General features: G+C 42.0%; 2 protein-coding genes across 2 annotated transcripts in view; both read right to left on the reverse strand.

Annotated features, from left to right (window-relative positions):
• Positions 1–23,821, reverse strand: part of LOC116047581 (extracellular calcium-sensing receptor-like) — a 79,353-nt gene that overhangs the window by 15,951 nt on the left and 39,581 nt on the right. The window lies entirely within an intron of this gene.
• On the reverse strand, positions 6,209–11,109 carry LOC116047579 (extracellular calcium-sensing receptor-like). The gene is made up of 8 exons (XM_031296467.1): positions 10,949–11,109; positions 10,131–10,425; positions 9,739–10,028; positions 9,170–9,462; positions 8,214–8,419; positions 7,855–8,076; positions 7,348–7,471; positions 6,209–7,254 (listed from the first exon to the last, which is right to left on the reverse strand). Exons 1-8 carry the CDS (start codon positions 11,053–11,055, stop codon positions 6,356–6,358), a joined length of 2,436 nt encoding a protein of 811 aa, XP_031152327.1. The 5' UTR covers positions 11,056–11,109; the 3' UTR covers positions 6,209–6,355.

Genomic DNA, 23,821 nt, shown 5'->3' on the forward strand with positions numbered 1-23,821 from the left:
GGAGACGGAAAGTGTATGACCGAAATCCATAAACGCGTATACCCCTTGTCCAAGTTATGGAAGACGCATGTGGAGATATAGCAGTTGATGCTTTTCATGGCTGGATTCGCCATGCAAGGCGATATTTCCCCCGCTTCTTGGCCAGGGAAAATATTGCTTGTGATGTGGATGAGGTGCTGTGGCCAGGCCGAAACAGAAGAGAGGATGCAGCATAGTTTTTTTTATTTTATTTTTTTACTGTAACTGTATACAGTAAATTATTCTGTTGTTTTGTAAGTACACCACTGTATGTGCAACTTTGTGTTGGTTGGGCTGTACACTGTGTACATTGTTTTTGTGGGAAAATAAAATATATTTGTTACCGTGTATTTGTGTGTTCTGAGTATAGAAACAATATTCTCAAATATTTTACAACACACTTATGTATGTACTGTCTGTAGTAAGTGTAACACTGAACAAAAAAAAGGCCTAAGTTATTATGATGAATGGAGAAGAAGTGTTTTCCATTCATCATAGTGTTTTACATTGAGCACATCAGTGTTCAACTGGTTCTTATAAATGTCTGTTCATATGATGGTTTGTGTGTGTCATTTGAAAAGAAAATACCATTTTGAGAAGAAATAACATTGTTTTAAATGTAAAGTTTCATTTTGCAGGAGAATTGAGGGGTTTTGCCCATTATGTGTGTGTTTTATGATTTGTGTGTAGAGTTCTGAGAGTATGAGGCATGCTTTCAGAAAATGTGTGTAAATAATCGAGAAAAACTGTAATCAACCTATTTAATGGTATCTTGTGATGTCATGTTGGAATGTTTATTCATTCTGAACAGACAATGTCTGATACAAATTGTCTTTAAAGTTTACTTATCACTATATGATTGTTATGTGCTAAAATTGCAAATATTACTTTGTTACTGAAAGAAAGTTTGATTAAGTCATCCAAAGCCGGCATTGCAAGAATTGTTGTGAGCAGCAAAACTGATGGCTTTTAATTTGGATACATTTACTGTTTGATATTGCACATGCACTATACAATGCCGTCTGATAATTTTGTGTTTTTACATTACCTTGTGGATCAACACATTTGATACTAGCAACGCCAAAGGGCTGTAGTTGTTTAAGAATCCATGTTCCAAATTCTCAGGTTCTCATTTTAATTCAATATGAGAAGGTATTTCTTTGTTACTAAAAGCAAGTATAGAGCTTTGCAGGTTTTCATAAGCATTAACACTTGCTTTAATTCTACACTACATGTATCATTTTGATTTTATGATATAACTTTTGATGTAACAGACCCCGGTTGAATAGCCAATGTTGACCTGAGGTGTTAATGATCTTTTACATTAGGTTACTGTTGTAGAAGATGCATCGATAGAGGCTATACGAGACAATGTTAAGGATATATATTTTATTTTTTAAAGCATCAATGAAATTGAATGTTTCATATACTGCATTTATTATGTAGAATTGGTCATGTGGTGTTCATGCACTTTTAGTTTGTGACCATCTCTTTAGCTGAGATTTCTTTTAAAGCCTCTTTACTGTAAACGTGTTAATTGTTACTTTTAATAGTCAAATATTAGTTTAGGCTATTTGGTTATGAGATTTAACCATCTTATTATTGTATTACCAAGAAAATGTTTAATATGAAGTTTTAATATTAATAAAATGTTACTTTTTCACATTTGTATTCAGGTATTTAATTGAATGTTGATGAAGCTCTCTGTCCATATGGGTAAAAGTGATGGGGTAAATGAGGTTTAAAATACAGTTCAAGAATATTACAAAGTGTTTTATAGTCATACAAGTGTGAAAAAATCATTCAACTGGGATTAAAAACAAGTCAACTGTCACTGGTGCTGTGGGTGAAGTAGAGCCACCAAAACTTTGAACACTCTCTGATAAATATGATCTAAACCATTCTACCACAGTGCCTTTAATCCCCACGCTGTGCTCGAGACGAGAGATAAGAACACTGTGGTCGACAGTGTCGAATGCTGCTGTGAGATCTAAAAGCATAAGGAATACAGAATCTCCAGAGTCTGTTGAGATTAAAACATCATTAAAAACTTTTATAAGTGCAGACTCTGTGCTATGAAATGCTTTAAAACCAGACTGGAGCACCTCAAGGATACCATGCAGATCTAAAAAAGATTGTAACTGCACGAGAAATGCCTTTTCTAAAATCTTAGACATAAAGGGAAGTTTAGAGATCGGGAAATAATTTGCAAGAACTAAGGTGTCCAGATTTGGCTTTTTGATAAGGGGCTGCACCACTGCCTCTTTAAAACAAGGTGGCACATAATCAGAAGTAAGACTGCTATTAATGATTGCTTGGATGTGTGGTCCAATAGTGTGCCTCACCTCTTTAAAAAGATGAGGTGGGACAATATCAGTAGGACAAATTGAAGGTTTTAAATGTGTAACAATATCATTAAGGGCCGAGAGGGATACAGGCTCAAACTTAATGAAGACTGCAGCGCACAGTGTGGAAATGGAAGGGTCAAAGGCTGGAAATGAAATGCTAGCTCTAATGCTGGTAATCTTTTCCACAAAAAAGTGGAGGAATTTTTCACAAGCCACAGAAGACTCTTCCTGCTTTGTGGATTGGGGGTATGAAGAACAGAGTTGATTGTGCTAAAAAGAACATGAGGTTTATGACAAATTTTTTCAATAACATCAGAGAGGTATTTAGCCTTTTCAGCTTAACAATTCTTTGATAATTACGCTAGCTATCCTTTAGCATTTCGTAAAATGCCTGCAACTTATGTTTTTTCCATTGGTGCTCTGCATTCCTACACTTTTTCCTAGCAGCTCGAGTTAAGTCATTTATCTAAGGTTCAGAATTAGGTTTGGAACGCCTGGGTTTTAGTGGTGCAATTTTGTCGAGAATTTTTCTACAGGTGAATGAAAAGGAGGAAATCAACTCATCTGTAGACAAGCGGAGGACCCTATAGTCTCCATAACAACATTAAACGTTTCGGAGAATTGGGCAGCAGTAGCAGGTTTAATCATCCTGCAGAAATAAGGCGGAGCGAATTGCTTAACAGTATTGGTGGGAAGGGAAACGTCAAATAAAACAGGTGCATGGTCAGAAAAGACAGCTTTGTGTATTTCGATATTTAAAATAGGCAAACTACATGACAAAATAAGGTGTGGCCATGGATCTGTGTCGGACCACTTACAAATTGTGTAAGGTTAAAAGCGTCGATGAGATTTAAAAAATCTTTAGCCAGCAGATTCGTAGGACCGCATACATGAATGTTCATTTCTCCTACAATTAAGATCCGGTCATCATTCGGCATGATTTCAGACAATAATTCAGAAAAATCTCCAATGAAGTTCTTGTTGTATTTAGGAGGTTGATAGATAAGTGCACACAGAACAGGCTGAGATTTGCCCAATTCAAACATTGTTAATTCAAAACTCAAAAAGGTAGTTATTGACAACTGCCTAAATAAAATTAAAATAAAGGTCTTATTCGCCAGCGATCTAGCATTGACCAGGGCAGCTCTGACAGGAGCAGGGGAACTGGCCGTGCGGGTTACATGACTCAACGACCGAAGATGTCCATGGTTAACGCCGCCTCTACAAAGATAAGGTGAACGTTGACGAGGATACTCCATATCCGAGCCGATAATCGGTACCAGCAGTGGCGCAAAAAGTGGATATGCACTATATGCGGCGCAGCACCATGTGGGGCGCCAAAGCGATGGTAAAAAAAAAAAAAAAAAGTAAAATTAAAATGTAATTATTTTTTTTTTATTTTCTATATGTGGCTGCTGTTGTGCGTTTGTAAATCATTTCTGCATTTCCTTAATGTTATTATATAACATTTTAGAGGACTAACAGGCTAGAGTAGACACCCTGTCTCATAAGATTCCATCATAGAATGTTAACATAGAAGGGGGGGCGCCGTGAGTGCAGAGCAAGCAGGTATGAGTAGTGAAGTAGGAAAAAGAAAAAGAACAAAGCAAAACAGCTGTTGGGGAGAAAAATATAAAAAGAAAGAGAGAAAAGGAGATGACATGTTAAGGGATGTGACAGCAGTTAAATAAGTGGATGGTGAAAGGCAACAGGTAAGATTTAAAGTGTGACGTCTGTGCTGGGAGGCTTGCAAATATTCATGTTAACGGACTAGCTAGCGTTTGCAAACACTGGGAATGTAGCAGCCAAATGGGGGTTTACAGATAGCTTAGAATATGCAAAACCGAGGTTGCTGAGCTGAAAACTGGTAAATAGCTATAGCATGTAAAATAAATGACAAGAATCTGGAAAACATAACTAATGCAATAACTCTGGTTTACCATGGAATCATGCATAGATTTGCTACCAAACTTGGAGGCTTGCAAATATCCATGTTAACAGACTGGCTAGTGTTTGCTAACTTAATGCAAACCAAAGTTGCTGATAGCTACATTTAGATTTTGGTTAAACTCTATGGTACCAATCCCATGCATGACATATCTCAATTTTATTAAGGTTCATTAACAACTGGTAAATATAAGGTAGCATGCAAAATAAATGACAAGAAGAAAAATAAATAAATATGAAAAAAAAATTTAAATCCAAAAAGTGAATGTAATTTCAACAGCAGCACAACCTTACTGCATAATAGTTGTCTTATCTGATGCCATTACTAGGCTGGTTTAAGAATTGATTTTAGGCTGCTATATTTAACAGTGAGTTCATTTCATTCAGATGTGAGGATGGTGGATGAGGAAAGGCAGGGGAACAGTTAGGTCTAACATTAGGTGGAAGTGTAGGGGGAGCCACTTGTTACCAACAGCCAAAATTGCTGCATACACCTCTGACACTGGGTAGTTATGCCCCTGGGTACCAGCCAGGTGCCGGCAGGATCCAAGGCACGCCAGGAAACATAGCGATCTTGAAGCGAACAAAAGTGACGACAGGTTCCAGAGGCAGGATAATCTGCTAGGTAGGCTTTCAGCTGCACTAGCTGGCTGCTGCGTTTCCCACGGCGTCTAGAACGACTTCTCCGGACAAGGGAAGCTGGACTGCGTATGAGGTGAGCAGGTATGTTCAGTAGGAAAGGAGGGAGAAAAGATTTCTGACCACCCCAATCACACTTGGGCGACTTCTCCAACGCGAGACAGTAGTCAAGCAGCACTTGGCGATCATAAACAAGCAGAGAGTCAATATATTGCATAAACAGTGACACAAACAGTAAAATAACAAACAGTTTGCCCTGCACCAGACAGCCGGCCACATACACTGGTGACATCTTGGTTTATCTAAGTTAATGGCCATATATTTCCAACACCTCATCATTCAGAGAGCTAACTGTTCAGCAGATCAATGAAGTCCTGTATCAGCACTTGAGACCATTGCTTTACAAGATCATTTGACCATTTAATGTTCAGTATGATGTTTTTCACAGTTGGCTGTGCTGCCACCATGTGCAGTATTGTTTCTGCCAAGTCAGCGACTTTGTCCTTGGGAAAGCAGAGTAGTTTTTTTTTTTTTTGTTTTTTTTACTGAAAATGCTTTTGACATCTCTTACAGCAGAGTCACCCACAATCAGAATTTGAGGCCCAGTCGTTAGCTTTCCCGGTAGCCTTTTACTTTTTGAGTTAGTCTCAGTCCTTAACCCGGAGAGCCTTACCCTCTGCAGCAGTGGCGCAAATCTGTTGTCCAGTTGCACACTCGATTGTTGGGGAGGTTTTTTTTGCTAATTTTCTTTTTCCCAGCTGTTCACGGCTGTCTCCTACTAAGTGCTTGAAGAGGTGCTCTGCCTCGATGACAATGAAGGCAAACTGGTCATATCACAAATCTCAGGGTGCTGTGCTCGTTACTCGTCCTCCCATTTCCCAAGGTTTACTCTTTGGCTTTGGTGTTAGGCTTTGCACCAAGAGAGTTCCAGGGAGGACTACCACTTTTTTACCACTACCACCATTTATTGGTGCTACCTCGCCATGTGTTATTCTTTAAAATATATTTTATATTGTATGATGCTATAACTGAGCTTGCTCATTCTAAATCAAACTTAGATTGATTGAGTGAACTTGTCTATTAATCCCACAAAAATATTAAAATAGTAATGATATAATCAAAATGTTGAGATAAAACTCAGTACCACACATTTTTGTCATGCATTTTGACTTTATTTATTCACATTATTTTATATTTTCAGTTAAATGATGAAAGACTATTTCTAAAATGAGACATATTAAAAGGATATTCACAAAATGACCTTACAATTAGGAAAATATTTAATGTAAAAACAAACTTGTGAATATAAATATTTAAATCCACAAGGTAAAGACTATGCACAGCATAAGCTGTATAATGTATGTTGCCAACTTAACTATTTCCAAACCTCCGGAATCTTAGGATTAATCTTTGTTCATTAAATGTTTCTTGGTGTTCTTCTCAGGCTTAAACAATATGATGAAACACTTTGGAGCAAATATACACAGTATTAGTCCAAAACTGGAGGCCAGAATGGCAAATATCTCCACAGCCACAGTAAATTTCCCAGGAGAGCTGAGATATGCAGGGATAAATGTGATCCAGACTGCACAGAATATCAGCATGCTGAAGGTAATGAGCTTGGCTTCATTAAAATTATCAGGTAATTTGCGAGCTAGGACAGCTAACACAAAGCAAAAGACAGCCAGTAGGCCTATGTACCCGAGCACAGCCCAGAACCCAATAGCTGAGCCTAATGCACACTCCAGGATGATTCTCTCTTTGTATATGGTTAGGTTTTTCATTGGAAAAGGGGGACTAAGACCCAACCAAATAGTACATATTAAGACTTGAATAAGCGTGAAAGACATTACAGTCATTCTTTGCTGTGGAGGACCAAACCATTTCATCACATTACTACCTGGGAGTGTAGCTTTGAAGGCCATTAACACTACTATTGTTTTTCCAAGAACACAAGACATACAGAGGACAAAGGTGATCCCAAACGCTGTGTGGCGCAGCATGCAGGACCACTCAGAGGGTTCTCCAATGAAAGTTAATGAACATAAGAAACATAGAGTCAGGGAGAAGAGCAGCAGGAAGCTCAGCTCAGAGTTGTTGGCCCTGACAATCGGGGATGTCCTGTGACGATAGAACACAGCCACTGTTATAATGACCAGACAGGCACCACCAACTGAGAATGCAGCCAAGATGATTCCTAGGACCTCGTTGTAGGAAAGAAACTCTACAGGCTTGGGGAGACAAGTGTCTCTCTTTACATTAGGCCAGAACTCCTTGGGGCAAGGAAAACAATCAGGGGAATCTGAAAAAATAAAACAAAAATGCCTTCTAGCAGTCATACTGTATATTGATCTTGTACAGTACATCGGCTATGGATTAGGAGAAAAACAAATACCTGTAGCATTACTAATCTCTCCCTCAGGACACAGTATACAATCGTAACAGCAGATGGGTTTTCCTTGCTGCAGCACTTTACGAGTTCCTGGAGGACAGCTGTTAGTGCACACTGACACAGGAACCTGGCACATAGAGAGAAACAAACTCATACATATTCATGTATGCCCTGAAGCTCTGAGGATGAAAAGATAGGTATTTATTTATTGAACTACATTGACACATTTACATATTTATTTTACATTTATTTATACATTTATTGCCTCATTTATTTATTTTAGGATGTATTATATAGCCATATTAATTTATTTATCATTTTATTAATTTATTTAATATTGAATAAACTAATTCTAAAGTAGATTACGTTGTCAGTAGCCTACTGGTTACAAGCAGGCTCGGTAGTGATTGGAGGAACAGTTACAGTGAACAAAAATTCTTTCAATGTACACATATCAGACCCTACAAGATCACCATATTTATGTAAAAGTATTGCTTTTGGGCTGCTTACTTGTGTGCCACCATCCACCCAGGTGAGGTTTCTGTTGATTTGGAACGTCTGGCCCACCGGCAGTGATGCATCGTATTGCCCTACTGTCACCAACTTAATGCTGCCACTCTCACTTTTTTGCCAGTTAACCAGGTCGTATCTGGCCACAGGATCACCGTTGGCATCAAATGACACATCATAACCATTTCGGGAAAAATTTACTTTTTTCAGCTGAGTAAGAACCTGTAAAGATGAAATAAAGGAAAACAGTGAGGGAGAGCAAGGAAATAACATCAAATAAAATAAATATTTTATGTCAGAAAAGGTAGGTATTTTATGGAAAAAAAGGGAATTGGCGTTTTCACTTATTCTCAACTGACCTCTTTGGACTCTATCCTGGTGAATTTGTCACACTGAGTTGTAGAATTTGTTTGCTGACACACTGCTTTATGAATGGCATGAGCTATTGCATAAACAGCCTTGTATACCAAGTTAGTGATCCGGAGCTGAGATGTGTCAGTGTACGGGCTCTGGAGCATCTTTATGTCTTCAGTTCCATCACATAATCTTTTGTCTACAGCTGCACCTAAAACACATGACAAAGGCTTTGACAATAATATGTAATATTACATTATTAGTCTTTCCTATGTGTTTATTATTAGTCTACCTCCAGCAGGAGGGTTATGTTTTTGGTTCGGTTTGTTTGTATGTTTGTCAACAGGAGTACGGAAAACAACAGGCCTACTTTTCATGAAACTTGGTAGAAGGTTGTATCATGAGCCAAGGAAAACCCCATTAAATTGTTGATCAGATCCGAATCATGGGGCAGATACGCTAATTAGTTTTCTCTTTTGTTAACATTGTGAAAAATGGTGGTCTGCATTCTCCAAGCATCCTTCTAGTTGTCTTTCATTTCTTTTTGTTTTTTTAACCTGCTAAACGTGCCTTGCAGAAATCCATATATCTACATTGTTATATTATTTTACATTTCAGTTTTGCAGATTTGCCTTTTTGTTTTTAAATTGTTGCTGTTTCAGTTTGTATCTGGATTTTTTTTTTTTCTTAAATCTTTATTTATGCTAGCTTTCTTCAACACAAATCAGTTATCAGACATTTAAAAAAGGCAACAAGTTAATTTAATTAAATACTGACATGATCTGCCTAATGTATTTAAAATAAATGATCTGATATCACTGTAATTATAATACCATTAATAGAACTAGAAAAGCAGGAAGCGCCACTCAAACAATAATAAAAAAAACACAAAAAAACTACGACCACAAGGACACAACTGTGGGTGCCTCTCTTATGTTAAACATGAATACAAATGTCTCACTTTTTCCCAGCCTGCAGTTGAATGCATCCTCCCAGAACTCAGTAAGCACTGGAGATGCAGCCACTTTAGAAGGAGAGAGATCCAGCAAGAAGTCTCTCAGACCTGGGATAACAGATTTCTGAATGCCAAATCCGATGGTTCCAGCACAGAAGCTGAACCTCAGTATGTCTGGATCGGTAACCCATTCACTGCCTATCCACTGGCGAGGTGGAAAAGGCTCGAGTGACAGCTCTTCCAGCAGGATCCTCTGGTCTGCAGCGGATGTAAATGCCACAACAACCATAGCTGTCGACCTGGAGAGACATTTAAAATAAATACAGTATACATTTTAAAATAGCTATCAAGTAACTAAACACAAACAAAGATGAGATAGCTTATATGACACTTTAGCAGGTTATTTGGTCTGACTGACCATTTTTATAACAATATCAGTAATGCATGAACGTGATGAACAGAAGAAACATTTCCAATTTGCCACTGAACATTAAAAAAAACATCCATCTTACATTTACAGAACATTTTTGTTGTGTTTTGTGTGCAGGACAGTGTCAACACAATGAACATCAAACCTGCGGATAACGTCAGCTACTTTCTGGATCCTGCTACGTGGGTGGGTCCGATAGAAAGATTCAGAGTATTCCACACAGATCCCCTCTTTGCGTGCTGCATCCAGAAAAGACGCCATACCACTATTGCCAAAATCGGAATCTGACCGGACAGCACCTATCCAAGTCCAGCCAAAGTGTTTTACCAGCTTGGCCAGCGCGTCAGCCCGGAACTGATCACTAGGAATTGTTCTGAAGAAATTCGGGTACTGCTGCTTATCGGACAGACATGCGCAAGCGGCAAAGTAGCTCACCTGAAGGAAAAGAACACGGTAAATATTAACAGGACACACAAAAAAATCAGCACTGGATGGTCTCTATTCCAATTTTTTTCTCCAGAAATTCAGAATATTTACTTGAGGAATGTTAAAGGGCCCGATGATGCGCGAGATGCTTATGGATGACATGGACTCAGACTCAGCAACAACAGCCATCACCATACCAGATTGTGAGCAATTGTCGCCGGTGTAAAACACCGGGTCCAGGCCATTTAAAAGCTGGAATGCCACATGCACCACCACAGGCACCGAGGAACACGCGTCATAGATGTGATAACCAAGTTTGATTCCCGGCAGCAGCTCCGTGCTGTTGTTTATCTCCTCGATGGCGAAGATCATTGCGCGTGAAAAGCGCAGTTCACGGGTGTTAATGCTGCACACAGACACTCAAGTCTCTTAATCAAGGACATTCACAAATTAGAGAAATAGTTGTAATAATAAAGGGAAATTGCAATTCATAGTTATTGACAATGCCTGATAGCTGCCCATATGTGAACGAAATACTGTACAGGCATCAAAGAGTGCCTGAAGACCAAAATTCAAAAGATTAAATATGAGGCAAAAATGTACAAATATAAAAAATAGTTATAGTCAATAGTCTTAATTTGTTTGTATCTTCTTAAATATATATGTCAGTTGTTATACAAATACATTTTCAGTTAATATTCAAAAATGCTTTTTTCATATCAAACTCGAATTTGTAAATGTGTGAATATGATACCTGCAATATATACGACTCAACACTGAATTGGCACTTTATGTGAAATATAGTTTTTTTTTTGTTCTGTCCAGCACAAAACCTGCAACACAATTGTAAGCACATGATAAAAAGCACAATAATTCTATCACCACACAGTCTAACATCCTCTTATCCTCCACTTCACCCTCTTACTAACCTTCCTGTACATCTTAGTGGCTCAGCTATGGTGGTGTAGTTATGCATCACTGTGTGCATGTAGTGGTGTATGGACAAAACACCACCAATAACGTAGTCACCATCCATTGAGAACACAGGGAGACGAGTGGTACCCTGGAGCTTACATTTCACAGATGAAGCCTCAGTGCTGACCCCAGCACCAATCCTATCCTCTGTAAGCCCAGCCCTTTGTTTAACACCATCCTCATAACCATTCAAGGCAAGAGCTGAGTTCAGCTCACACAAACCCAGAGACAGGATCAGGCCAATACAGAGAGCAGAGATCTCCATCCTTCAACTGTGAGCATGTGGGCATGTGTGTTTTATAGATTTTCAGACAAAACCTTCCCTCCTTCTACTCTACGTCAGTTTACTTTACATCAGAGAGAGGATGGCCTTATCCAGTCCTACCATTTCATCTATTTGGCTTTGATTTAGCTTATGTTAGAATTAAGCCTAACAAATGCACACCTTCAATCCCATTTAAAAAAACTGCAGATACAAAAATAATTAAAAATTATATATTTTATAATAAATGAAAGTGTATGTTGTGAATTTAGACTTAAGTTATTCACTTCATTTTTTATATTTTCATATTTTCAGCCCATGATGAAAGAATATTTATAAAATGCGTCAACATTAAAAGTACATAAAAATATTAAATGCAAAAATAACCTGTTTTAGTCAACAAGGTGAAGACTTTGATGTGCACAGCATACATACTGTGTGTTGCCATCTTAACTATTTCCAAACCTCAGATGTCTTAGGATTGATTTTTGTTCATTAAATGTTTCTTGGTGTTCTTCTCAGGCTTAACCAATATGATAAAACACACAGCAAATATACACAGTATTAGTCCGAAACTGGAGGCCAGAATGGCAAATATCTCCACAGCCACAGTAGTCAGGAAGAAGAGCAGCAGGAAGCTCAGCTCAGAGTTGTTGGCCCTGACAATTGGGGATGTCCTGTGACGATAGAACACAGCCGCTGTTATAATGGCCAGACAGGCACCACCAACTGAGAATGTAGCCAGGATGATTCCTAGGACCTCGTTGTAGGAAATAAACTCTGCAGGCTTGGGGAGACATGTGTCTCTCTCTGCAATAGGCCAGACCTCCTTGGGGCAAGGGAAACATTCAGTGAAATCTGAAAAAAGAGGGCTTTTAGCAGACATAATTAGGGCCTGAGCACTAACAACGTAGGTCAGCGAAGGCACTATTGAAATTGTTCTGTTTATTATTCTTAACTTAAATAACTCGCAATTTTGAGGGGCTAAACGTGCTCAGAAAATTATGAAACTTTACACACACAAAATAAGTGGTGAAAATTGACATCTAATAGGGCTCTCGAGCTTGGCAAATCGGCTCTATAGTGCCCCCTACAAAATTACAAAAAAGTAGCCCCCACAGTGCCTTTCACCTAAATGTATGGAAATGTATCATGTCCAGACTTACAAGCCATGCACTAAACCCCACAGGAAATCAGACATTTTGAATAAAAATGCGTTTTTTTGGACATTTGGACATTTTTGACCATTTGCAGGCATTGTACTTTAAGAAACTCCTACATTTTGAAGAATGTGAGATTTCATTAAACATAATTGTCGTGTCGACACAGCAAATTTCGATATTACCTAATGAAACATGAAGTTGTTGTAACTTGAATGTACATTGTCCAATCTGCGAGAGTCCAGGCCTAAAGATAGCTACATTCGTCTCGCACTTGGGAGTAGTAAATTGGCTCAATAGTGCCCCCTATAATATTACAAAGAAGCAGTCCCTGTAGTACGTTTCATCTAGATTAGGGATGGTCCGATCGCAAGTATCGGATCGGAGCTGATATGGGCATTTTTTAATTGATAGGGAATTGGCATTTACCCCAATTACCTTGCGCCGGTCAGCTCGCGTTCATAATGTGCGTTTATTATGCCTAGTTAAATAACTCTGGATTCGGCTATTAGTGCATGTTACAACTTTAAAACACAATGATTTAAATAAGGACTATTTAAGTGTCCGGACTGGTAAGTTGATGTACCACAAAAAACAATTATCCACTGATGTATAGACATATCTGTCGCTATTTAAAGTATATGGGAAAGAGTGACATCAGAATCGCATGAATTCCGATCTGTACGGAAGAGAATTAGGGCCACTGGTGAAAAATGTATTTGAGTTCTGACTTAATTCTCAGAATTCTGACTTTAAACTCAGAATTCTGACTTTAATCTCAGAATTATGAGAATAAATTCAGAATTCTGACTTTAAAGTCAGAAGTATGGGTACCTGTAAGGGACCAATGAGAGGGAGTAACTTCGCATGATGTAGCCGGAGAACCACACACTGAACATGTCGGATTTAAGTGAGTTTTTGTGTAGTCCAGGGGTCCCAGATGAAGCAATTTCATTACTGGAAGAACAAAAGGTAAGTAAAAAAGAATTATACGTTGGTGTGGTGCCTGGTGTTTGTAAAAACTATAAATGCTGCTGATATGAAATGCACACACGAGTTAGCTAGCAATGTTAGCATGTTATTTGGCTAATTGCATGTTTCTGACGTCCAGTGTCCGCTGATGAGACACTCGTTTTTAGTATGAAACTGCGTTCTTTAGTGTTTTTGATGTTTTAACGACCGTGTTTTGTAAAGTAGACGGCCTCGGTGATAATTTGGCTTCCTGAACGGTCTACACCGAAGGAATCCTAAAAACAAACTGATCACCTAACATTAATATGAGCAACAGCTCAGCTGTAACAGGTAAGCACATAGCAGGCTGCACACCGGCTGCTAACATTAGCTAGATTATTTCAGACACAGATTTGTTGTTCACAAAGGCATTATCAGGGGGAAAATTAATATATGCACATACAAAGTAACGTTAGCGCCTGACTAAAACTAACCAGCTGAATAGCCAGCCAGTGAACATAACAGCGTGAGACTTAATGCTTGTTCTATTCAACGCTCAGTTCAGTTTGTCATATTATATTTGCTATGCTTCACAAGTAAATGCGTGTTAACATGATGAGGGCCAGTGCCGATTTGTTCCTGGTCATAAGGCCGAGATTTCGGCAAAGGGTCCCTACGCCGACTCGTCCCCAGCGAACAGGGTTTTCGATGTTATGATGCTTCATCCATAGACTGTATAAAACAATGGCCAAAGCTAACAAAGCCTCTGCACTGTGATCGAGTTGCAAAGTCAACAAACACCTCAAACTATTTTTCGTTTGTAACGTTAGGTACAAACACTTTAGAAACGAGTATGCCACACATCTGGAATTATCACAAGTTAATTCATCCACCAATTAAACTGGGCTGTGGACAAATAGAAGTTAAATTAAGCAAATAAAGGAATATGACAAGGAGTGTACGAAGTTACTGGCAGACATTGTATGATTTCAAGTTTATATAAATATATGCACAGGTATTTTACTCCTTAGAATAAATTAACCTGTCAATTTGCTTTTGAACCATTGTATTTAACATGATTGAGCTTCATTCCTCCCAATTCCCCTAGATCTGTCTTGTCTTGTCTAGTTGTCAAAGGTTTCAGTTGGATTGACACAGAGCCTACTTTGAAAAAGGTTGATTTATGAGGCTTAACCTTATTATTTATGCAATGTGCACTTTGGAGATAATTGTCTTTTTTCTTTGTTCTTTTGTGCAGATTGACAGCGACATCATCGTGCTCATGGATGATCCAACGCTGGCAAATTACATCCCCTCCTATGGAGACCGAATCGCTCTCTTCAATTACTGTTAAAGCCTCCCCTCAATAGGATTTGATCAGTTTTGCTGCTCACAATAATGCCTGCTATGTCAGATTTGGATGAATATATCAAACTCTACTTCAGACTTTCTTTCAGTAACAAATAAATACTTGAAATTTTAGCACACAACAGTCAAATAGTAATAAGTGTCCGGACTTTAAAGAGAATTTGTAGAAGACTTGGTCTGTTTAGAAGGAAGAACCAGTCTGACTTGGATGAAGTGCTGGCTTTTGTTCAACATGAGATCATGACCAATGGACAGATGCAGGGTTACCGTTGGCAACATCTTCGTGCCGTTCAACGGGGATTTGTTGTATCCCAAGATACCATCAGACGCATCATCAAATTGGTTGATCCACAAGGTGTGGAATTAAGACGAGCCAGACGCTTGATAAGACGTCAATACAGCTGCAGAGGGCCAAATGCGCTTTGGCATATGGATGGCTATGATAAGTTAAAGCCCTATGGCATTGCCATCAATGGCTGTATAGATGGCTTTAGTCGCTATGTGTTATGGATGGAGGCCTATACTACGAACAGCGATCCTAAAGTAGTTGCAAGTTACTTCATCAAAACAGGTTCAAGCATAGGGGGATGTCCAGAGAGGATTTGTGCAGACAGGGGAACAGAAAATGGTTGTGTAGAAGAAATGCAGATATTTGTGCAGCGCAACCACCCAGACAGTTTTGCAGGGGAGAGAAGTTTCCTTTATGGAAGAAGCACAGCAAACCAGCGCATTGAGGGATGGTGGGGTACCCTCTGCAAACAACGTGCACAGTTCCGGATGAACTTATTTCAAACTTTTCAGGATGATGGCCATTTCACAGGAGACTTTTTGGACAAAAGTCTCATCCAATTCTGTTTCCTTAGTCTTGTTCAGGTAATAATCTTTCCTCACCTTCTGAAATGAGTCAGTAATAAATGGAGTATAGTAATAATAATAACGGTTACATCAGTTACAACCCTGTTTGCAGGCTTTTGTCACGATTCTCTAAGGCAGAACCCAGAAGCAGACCAGGACAAGGAGAGTTGAGAAAAGGTGAGTATTTATTTACAGACTTAAATGAGGTAGCAGGAGAATCCAGGTGACGAAGCAGGCAGTGGAGGTGAGTAGGTGGGAGAGAATGAGCTGATCCAATGTAGATACCGCAGAGGTGGAGTGAATCTTCCGGGAGAGTAACTGCTGACAGAAGAAATGGAGGTAAGTGAAAAGCAAATACAAATAACAGAGCAGCAAAACTAACTCTTAGCAAACTGAGGCTGAGACGCTGGCACAACATACTGTTAGTGGCTAACGATCCGGCAGGGAATGGATGTCAGGTCAGCGCTTATGTAGTGGAGAGGTGGTGATCAGGACCAGGTGTGCAGGTAGCTGATGAGATGCAGGTGTGGGTAGTAGAGAGATCTCCCGCCTTGCAATGTTGCCAGGCAACCGGACAGGGTGCGTTCAGGAACACAGGAAAACAGGCTCCAGGGCAGAATACAGGCAACTCAAGCAGAAAACAGACTCAAACAGCGGGATTCATGACAGTACCCCCCCTCCGACGAACGCCACCGGGCGGACTACCCGGAGCGCCAGGATGAAGGCGGTAGAAGTCACACAGAAGGTCATCAAGGATTTGACGTCGAGGAATCCAACTCCTCTCTTCAGGACCATAACCCTCCCAGTCCACGAGATACTGGAAGCCCCGACCCTGTCGCCTAGAATCCATGATGCGGCGCACCGTGTAGACAGGACCACCTCCAATCATCCGAGGAGGAGGAGGACGAGGAGGAGGGGGCAACAGAGGACTGAGAAGAACCGGTTTGAGGCAGGAGACATGAAAGGCGGGATGGACTCGGAGTGTCTTGGACAATTTGAGTCGAACCACAGCAGGATTAATGACCTTCTCCACAACAAACAGACCAATGAACTTAGGTGCCAGTTTTCTAGATTCTGTCCGCAGAGGAAGATCCCGTGTTGCCAACCAGACCTTATCTCCAATGGCATAAACGGGAGCTGGGATACGGCGACGATTAACCTGGAGCTGATACCGATCACAAACTCTGAGAAGGGACCGTCTGGCCCGATGCCAGGTCCGGTGGCAACGGCGAATATGGGCTTGGACAGAGGGAACCGAGAGATCCTTTTCCAGAGATGGAACAATGGAGGTTGGTAACCGTAAAGGCACTGGAAGGGAGACATCCCAGTGGCAGATGTAGGGGGAGTATTATGTGCATACTCGACCCATGGCAACTGAGAAGCCCAAGAGGTGGGGTTGAAGGAGACCAGGCAGCGGAGTGTGGATTCCATCTTCTGGTTGGCTCTCTCAGCTTGACCATTAGATTGGGGGTGAAATCCAGATGTGAGACTGACAGTTGCTCCAATGGCCAAACAAAAGGATTTCCAGACAGCAGATGTAAACTGAGGACCACGGTCAGAAACAATGTCACTGGGCAGACCGTGGACCCTGAAAATCTCCCTAACAAGGATTTCGGACGTCTCAGTGGCAGAGGGAAGTTTGGGGACGGGAACAAAGTGGGCGAACTTGCTGAATCTGTCCACAATAGTCAGAATGACCATGTTCCCATCAGATGAGGGCAACCCAGTGACAAAGTCCAGAGCCAGATGCGACCATGGTCGCTGGGGAATAGGTAGAGGATGAAGAAGTCCAGAGCTGGGCCGATTGGTGCTCTTGTTCTGCGCACAAACTGGACAGGCAGCAACAAAACTCCGGTTATCTTTTCCCATAGCAGGCCACCAAAATCGTCTGCGTAGTAATGCCATTGTCCGAGCCACGCCAGGGTGACAAGCCATCTTGTTGGCGTGGGCCCACTGGAGAACTGCAGACCGGACAGATTCAGGCACAAATAACCGACCGGGTGGACCACTACCGGGACCGGGCTGCGTCCGAAGGGCTGCTATGACTTCTTCCTCAATCCTCCAAGTAACTGCTCCAATGACTAAATCCCTGGGAAGAATAGTCTCAGTTTTGGCCCCACTCTCCTCCGTCTTAGAGAACATCCATGACAAGGCGTCCGCCTTGCCGTTCTTGGAGCCAGGCCTGAAAGTCAGGGAAAAATTAAAACGTCCAAAAAACAAAGCCCACCTGGCCTGACAGGAGTTGAGGCGTCTAGCAGATTGCACATAAGCAAGATTCTTGTGGTCAGTCCAGACAATAAACGGTTGCTCTGCCCCCTCCAACCAGTGGCGCCACTCCTCCAAGGCGAGTTTAACAGCGAGGAGCTCCCGGTTTCCCACATCATAATTTCTCTCCGCAGGCGAAAGACGAGAGTAGAAGGCACAGGGATGGAGTTTACCGTCAGTGGAGCTTTGCTGGGATAAGATGGTGCCAACCCCCACATCAGAAGCGTCCACTTCCACAACAAACTGACGGGAAGTGTCAGGTTGAGAGAGAATAGGGGCGTTGGTGAATCGGCTCTTCAACTCCAGGAATGCTCGGTCCGCCTCAGGATTCCAACAGAATGTTCTGGTGCTAGAAGTCAGGGTAGTCAAAGGAGCGGCCACACGGCTGTAGTCACAGATGAATGTTCGATAGAAGTTCGCAAATCCCAGGAACCGCTGGAGCTGCAATCTCGAACCGGGCTGGTGCCAATCAAGAACCGCTCTGACCTTCTCTTGGTCCATCTTTATCTCCCCCTTGGAGATGATGTATCCAAGGAAGGATGTGGTGTGGGCGTGGAAGTCACACTTCTCTGCTTTCACAAACAGACGGTTTTCCAATAACCGCTGCAGGACCTGCTTGACATGCTGGATGTGACTGGAAAGCTCCTTAGAAAAAATGAGAATGTCATCCAGGTAAACAAATACAAAAAGACCGATCATATCTCTCAGGACGTCATTCACCATACTCTGGAAAACGACTGGAGCATTGGTCAGTCCAAACGGCATCACTTGGTACTCGAAATGTCCCATAGGTGTGTTCAATTCAATTCAATTTTATTTATAGTATCAAATCATAACAAGAGTTATCTCGAGACACTTTACAGATAGAGTAGGTCTAGACCAAACTCTGTAGTTTACGAAGCCCCAACTATTACAGTGGTTGCCTCAAGAGCAAGCATTAGCAGTAGCTATTGCGACAGTGGCAAGGAAAAACTCCCTTTTTTGTTAGGAAGAAACCTCGGACAGACCCAGACTCTTGGTAGGTGGTGTCTGACGGCACCAGTTGGGGGAGTGGTGAATGGTGGCAATAATAGTCATAATAAAGATAGTGAAACAGTGATCACAATGGTAGTCGTAGTAGTTCATGTCATAGTAGGGTACAGCAGGGCGTTACGGGGTGTAGTGTGGCACAGCAGCCTGGGTGGACGCGGTTGGACGCGGTTGGACGCGGTTGGACGCGGCAGGACGCGGCAGGACGCAGTCGGACACTGCGGGGAATCGCAGAGCGTAGCAGGGTGTAGTAAGTCCATAGCGTCAGCTGCACCCAGGACCCCGGTGTAGGTGCCACCCAATTCCAAGGCGATGTTCTGGGTGAAGAAGAAGCAAAGGGACTCCGGGGAGAAAACTCCCCAGAGCTAGGTTAGTAACAGGCATTTCTGGGACTAAGATGCACACAAAAGGAGACAAGTGAAAAGAGAGAAGAGGGAGCGGCTCATTGTGTCCTTGGAAGGAGCTTCCCACAGCAGTCTAGAGTTATAATAGCATAACTAAGAGAGGCAGGCTAAAGAGAGGGGCCCTGGACCGGGCTGAACCCAGTCAACCACTCGTCCCCCTCTCTGATACGGACCAGATGATATGCATTGTGTAAATCAAGCTTAGTGAACACAGTAGCACCCTGTAAGGAGTCGAAAGCAGAGTTCATCAAAGGCAGGGGATACTTGTTCTTGACCGTGATATCATTCAAACCCCGATAATCAATACAAGGTCGAAGAGAGCCATCCTTCTTACTCACGAAAAAGAATCCAGCTCCCAGGGGTGATGACGAGGGACGAATGAGACCGGCAGCAAGAGATTCCTTTATGTAGGTTTCCATGGCTTCGCGTTCAGGTCGAGAGATACTGTATAACCGTCCCTTGGGATAGGCAGCTCCAGGGATCAGATTTATCGTCATAAGGTCGGTGGGGAGGAAGTGACAGCGCCCTCTGCTTGCTGAAAACTTCACCCAAATCGTGATAGGTTTCAGGAACTAGGGACAAATCTGGAGAAGCAGAATCACTGGCCAGACTGGGAACAGAATGAGAATAGGCAGTTTTCAGGCAGTTAGCATGACAATCAATACTCCCAACTATTTACCTTGCCAGTCACCCAATCAATAGTTGGATTGTGTTCCTTAAGCCAGGGGTAACCAAGAACCAGAGGGGCATGGGGAGATGGCAGAATGAAGAAAGAGATGAGTTCAGAATGGTTACCTGACAGCAGCATTTTAACAGGTTCAGTCCTCATAGTAATGCGTGCCAACAGTCTGCCGTTCAGAGTAGTTGCTTCAATGGCTTCCGGTAATTGCTCCTTGGAAAGCCCCAGCTGTTCCACCAAGTCGGCATCCATAAAACTGTCGTCAGCACCTGAATCGATTAAAACGTTAATCTCTAAAATCTGATTATTGTTCATGAGGGTAGCAGGAAAACGGGGTCTGACAGGGTTATTGGGAGACTGAAACTGGCTCGCTAAAAGTCCTCCCAAACTTAGCGAGCCGGGCCGTTTAACGGGCGCTGGGGACAGGTGGAGATGTAATGCCCCGAGTTACCACAGTAAAGGCAGCTGTTGGTCTCACGTCTACGTTGGCGCTCCTCCGTGGTTAACCCGTGCCGCCCCACTTGAATGGGTTCAGGATCAGAAGGCAGGAACTCTCCTTTAATCTCGTGTGGTGAAGAATGATCAGCTTTTTCTGGTCTATTACCCGTTTTGGATGGTAACAGAGAACGTGATTGGTTGGAAGACCCCCATCGTTTCTCCCTCCTTCTCTCTCGGATTCTGTTATCCACCCGAATAGATAACGCTATCAGACTGTCCAGGTCACTCGGCTCAGGATAGGAAATCAGTTCATCCTTAAGTTGCTCCGACAACCCCTGATAAAAAGCCGCTTGTAGTGATGTCTCATTCCACTCACTCTCCACAGCCAATGTTCTGAATTCAATTACAAAATCTGCAACACTGCGAGCTCCTTGGTGAAGTGAAAACAGACGATTAGCTGCGTCCCTACCTCGGACGGGGTGGTCAAACAGCTTCCTCATCTCTGCCGTGAACTCCTGGTAAGACGCCATACAGATGTCCTGTCGTTCCCATATGGCCGAAGCCCAGTCCAGAGCTCTTCCACGCAGCAATTCAATCACGAAGGCTATCCTGGCCTTGTCTGTGGCGTATTGGGCTGCAAGTCAAAAACTAATCCACACTGCATGAGAAATGAACGACATCTTCCTAAATCCCCGTCGTACTTATCTGGCGTCGGAACCTTGGGTTCACGGAAGGAAACAGCTTCAGAAGTGGCAGGCGAGGGGGGTGAAACAGGTGGTGGATTCTTAGCCGGCAAACTGAGCTGATCCTGGATCCTGGTCATACTGGCAGAAAGGTTCCGAACTGAAGACGCTATCTCCTGTAGAGCCGTGCTGTGTTGTCCCAACATATTCCCTTGTTGGGAAATGGCATGGCGAACGGAGTCCAAGTCCGCTGGGTTCATTCTTGGCCGGATCGTTCTGTCACGATTCTCTAAGGGCGTTTTCACACATGCCTCATTTGGTCCGGACTTTCGGACTTTTCAGTTTGATCCGAACCAAAATTAGAGGTGTGAAACCTCCCCCGGACCACGGTCCGGATCAAAAGACCAAATTTTGGTCCGACCAAAAGAGGTCTCGGTCCGGACCAAACTGAACCATGGTCCGGTTCGTTTACAGTGTGAAAGCATTTTTTGGATGGTTCGGACTTTTGGACCAAATAGAAGAAGCTCTGGCAGGCTCTCCTTGTGTTACAAGACCGGGGAATAGCTCCTTTAAGGAATAGCTTGGTGCTTAGTGTGTAGGCTACATGAGAGAGTGAGAGTGACGGTGAATGCGCTCAGAGCAGACAGCTGTCGGCTATCAGAGCAGAGAATACATCAGCAGTTTATTTGTTAAGTGGTAGTAAATGTACAGTGTAGGTTTCCGTTTGTCTCTGAATAAATTCTCCAGAAAGTTCCAGTGTCTTGCTTCTCAACATCACAACAAAACAAAAAGAGCTGCGGCAGTAAGGGAGAGCAGCAGTCAGTAAGGGAGAGCAGCAGTCAGCTGAAAAAACTCCTACACAGAGAGGAGACGAGAGGACGGGGAAGCCTGTCTACAAACCAATCAATTATAAGTATCTGGAGATGCAGCTCACGTATGTGATGACGGCAGGACGTAGTTTTGTCACGTATAGATCTTTAGTGCGCTTGCATAACTGCAGTGTGAAACCAAAACTTACCGGATCAAATGTATACAATGTAACAAAAACATGAACCTTGGTCCGGACCTTGGTTCGGACTTTCATGTGTGAAAACGCCCTAAGGCAGAACCCAGAAGCAGACCAGGACAAGGAGAGTTGAGAAAAGGTGAGTATTTATTTACAGACTTAAATGAGGTAGCAGGAGAATCCAGGTAACGAAGCAGGCAGTGGAGGTGAGTAGGTGGGAGAGAATGAGCTGATCCAATGTAGATACCGCAGAGGTGGAGTGAATCTTCCGGGAGAGTAACTGCTGACAGAAGAAACGGAGGTAAGTGAAAAGCAAATACAAATAACAGAGCAGCAAAACTAACGCTTAGCAAACTGAGGCTGAGACGCTGGCACAACATACTGTTAGTGGCTAACGATCCAGCAGGGAATGGATGTCAGGTCAGCGCTTATGTAGTGGAGAGGTGGTGATCAGGACCAGGTGTGCAGGTAGCTGATGAGATGCAGGTGTGGGTAGTAGAGAGATCTCCCGCCTTGCAATGTTGCCAGGCAACCGGACAAGGTGCGTTCAGGAACACAGGAAAACAGGCTCCAGGGCAGAATACAGGCAACTCAAGCAGAAAACAGACTCAAACAGCGGGATTCATGACAGCTTTGGTCAGCTTCACTTTTCGAACTCTCGCTTAAGGGGCTAAGTGAGAGTTCGAAAAGTGAAACCGAGCAAAGCCAGGAAGGAGGAATCCATGTAGGCCCAAAAATAATGCCACGACCCTGCGACATCATGTCGCACATGAGAGATGTAACCGTATTGTTTAGATAAGAAGCTCCCTGGAAATCTAAAAAATATATTCGGTCATCAAGCGCAGCCATGCAGCTACCAGTGATTTGCAGTGTCTCGGTTCAAACATTTTTAGAAGACTATTTTACATGAAAACATCTCGCTTATTTTGCATTTAATGAAATACTGTAACGTGATAACTATGATAGGAATGTTCAATTAGTGTGACTAATCACAATATGACAGTTACAGATTAGTTTGTCTGTTAGTCTTTTGCCTGTGTTCCTTATTGATTATTTAGGATGTTTTTTTTTGCATATGGCAGTCATTTTTGGCCATATTAATCTCAAGATTTTATGCTGCAATTATCGTAGCATGAAAAAAATTATGTTTAATTAGATTCCATTGACTTTTTGTCATGCATTGTTTTGAAAAGGTGGAAGCTGAAATGTAAAACTGGCAGAAATTAGCAGAAGAAGTTGACAGCTGAAACATGTTGCTGACACAGCTGAATGGCAAATAATATAAGTCCTGTATATAAGTAGAAATAAAATGCCATAAAAATGCGAAGGAAGAAATTTGTATTCATATCTAAAGTAAAACTCACTATCCCCCTGTTAAGATACACTTACTGTCTGGTGCTTTTATTTTGTGAAACTAGATCCATCTCTAGTTTTCTGTTCATGTACAGTGAACATTCTAGATTTTCATTCAGAGCCTCCTGTTAGGATACAGTTACTGTATGCACTGACATAAAGTATTAGTAAAGTATTACGATATCAGTGCAGCATTGTTCTGTGTGCCCGTGCTGTTTGGTGAAAATGCCATTCTCTTGCTACTTAGTTTTACAGTGATTAGTGTAGCATGCTGTATCTGTTCACTGTTGACTTAGCTGATGAAATGCGGAAAACCTAGGTTTCAGTTTAGGCAGCAGTTGCATAGTTTAAGACCAACTATATCACATGTTTGT

This window comes from Sander lucioperca, chromosome 5 (assembly GCF_008315115.2).
Source record: "Sander lucioperca isolate FBNREF2018 chromosome 5, SLUC_FBN_1.2, whole genome shotgun sequence".
NCBI classification, from domain to species: domain Eukaryota; kingdom Metazoa; phylum Chordata; class Actinopteri; order Perciformes; family Percidae; genus Sander; species Sander lucioperca.

Excerpts from the sequence above, each read along its gene's own strand:
- LOC116047579 (XM_031296467.1), bottom strand. The coding sequence starts at position 11,055 with ATGGATGGTGACTACGTTATTGGTGGTGTTTTGTCCATACACCACTAC. Across the intron at positions 10,029-10,130 it reads GGCCCTTTAACATTCCTCAA|GTGAGCTACTTTGCCGCTTG; the intron begins GTAAATATTCTG and ends CTTTTCCTTCAG. Across the intron at positions 8,420-9,169 it reads CAACTGCAGGCTGGGAAAAA|GTGCAGCTGTAGACAAAAGA; the intron begins GTGAGACATTTG and ends CATGTGTTTTAG.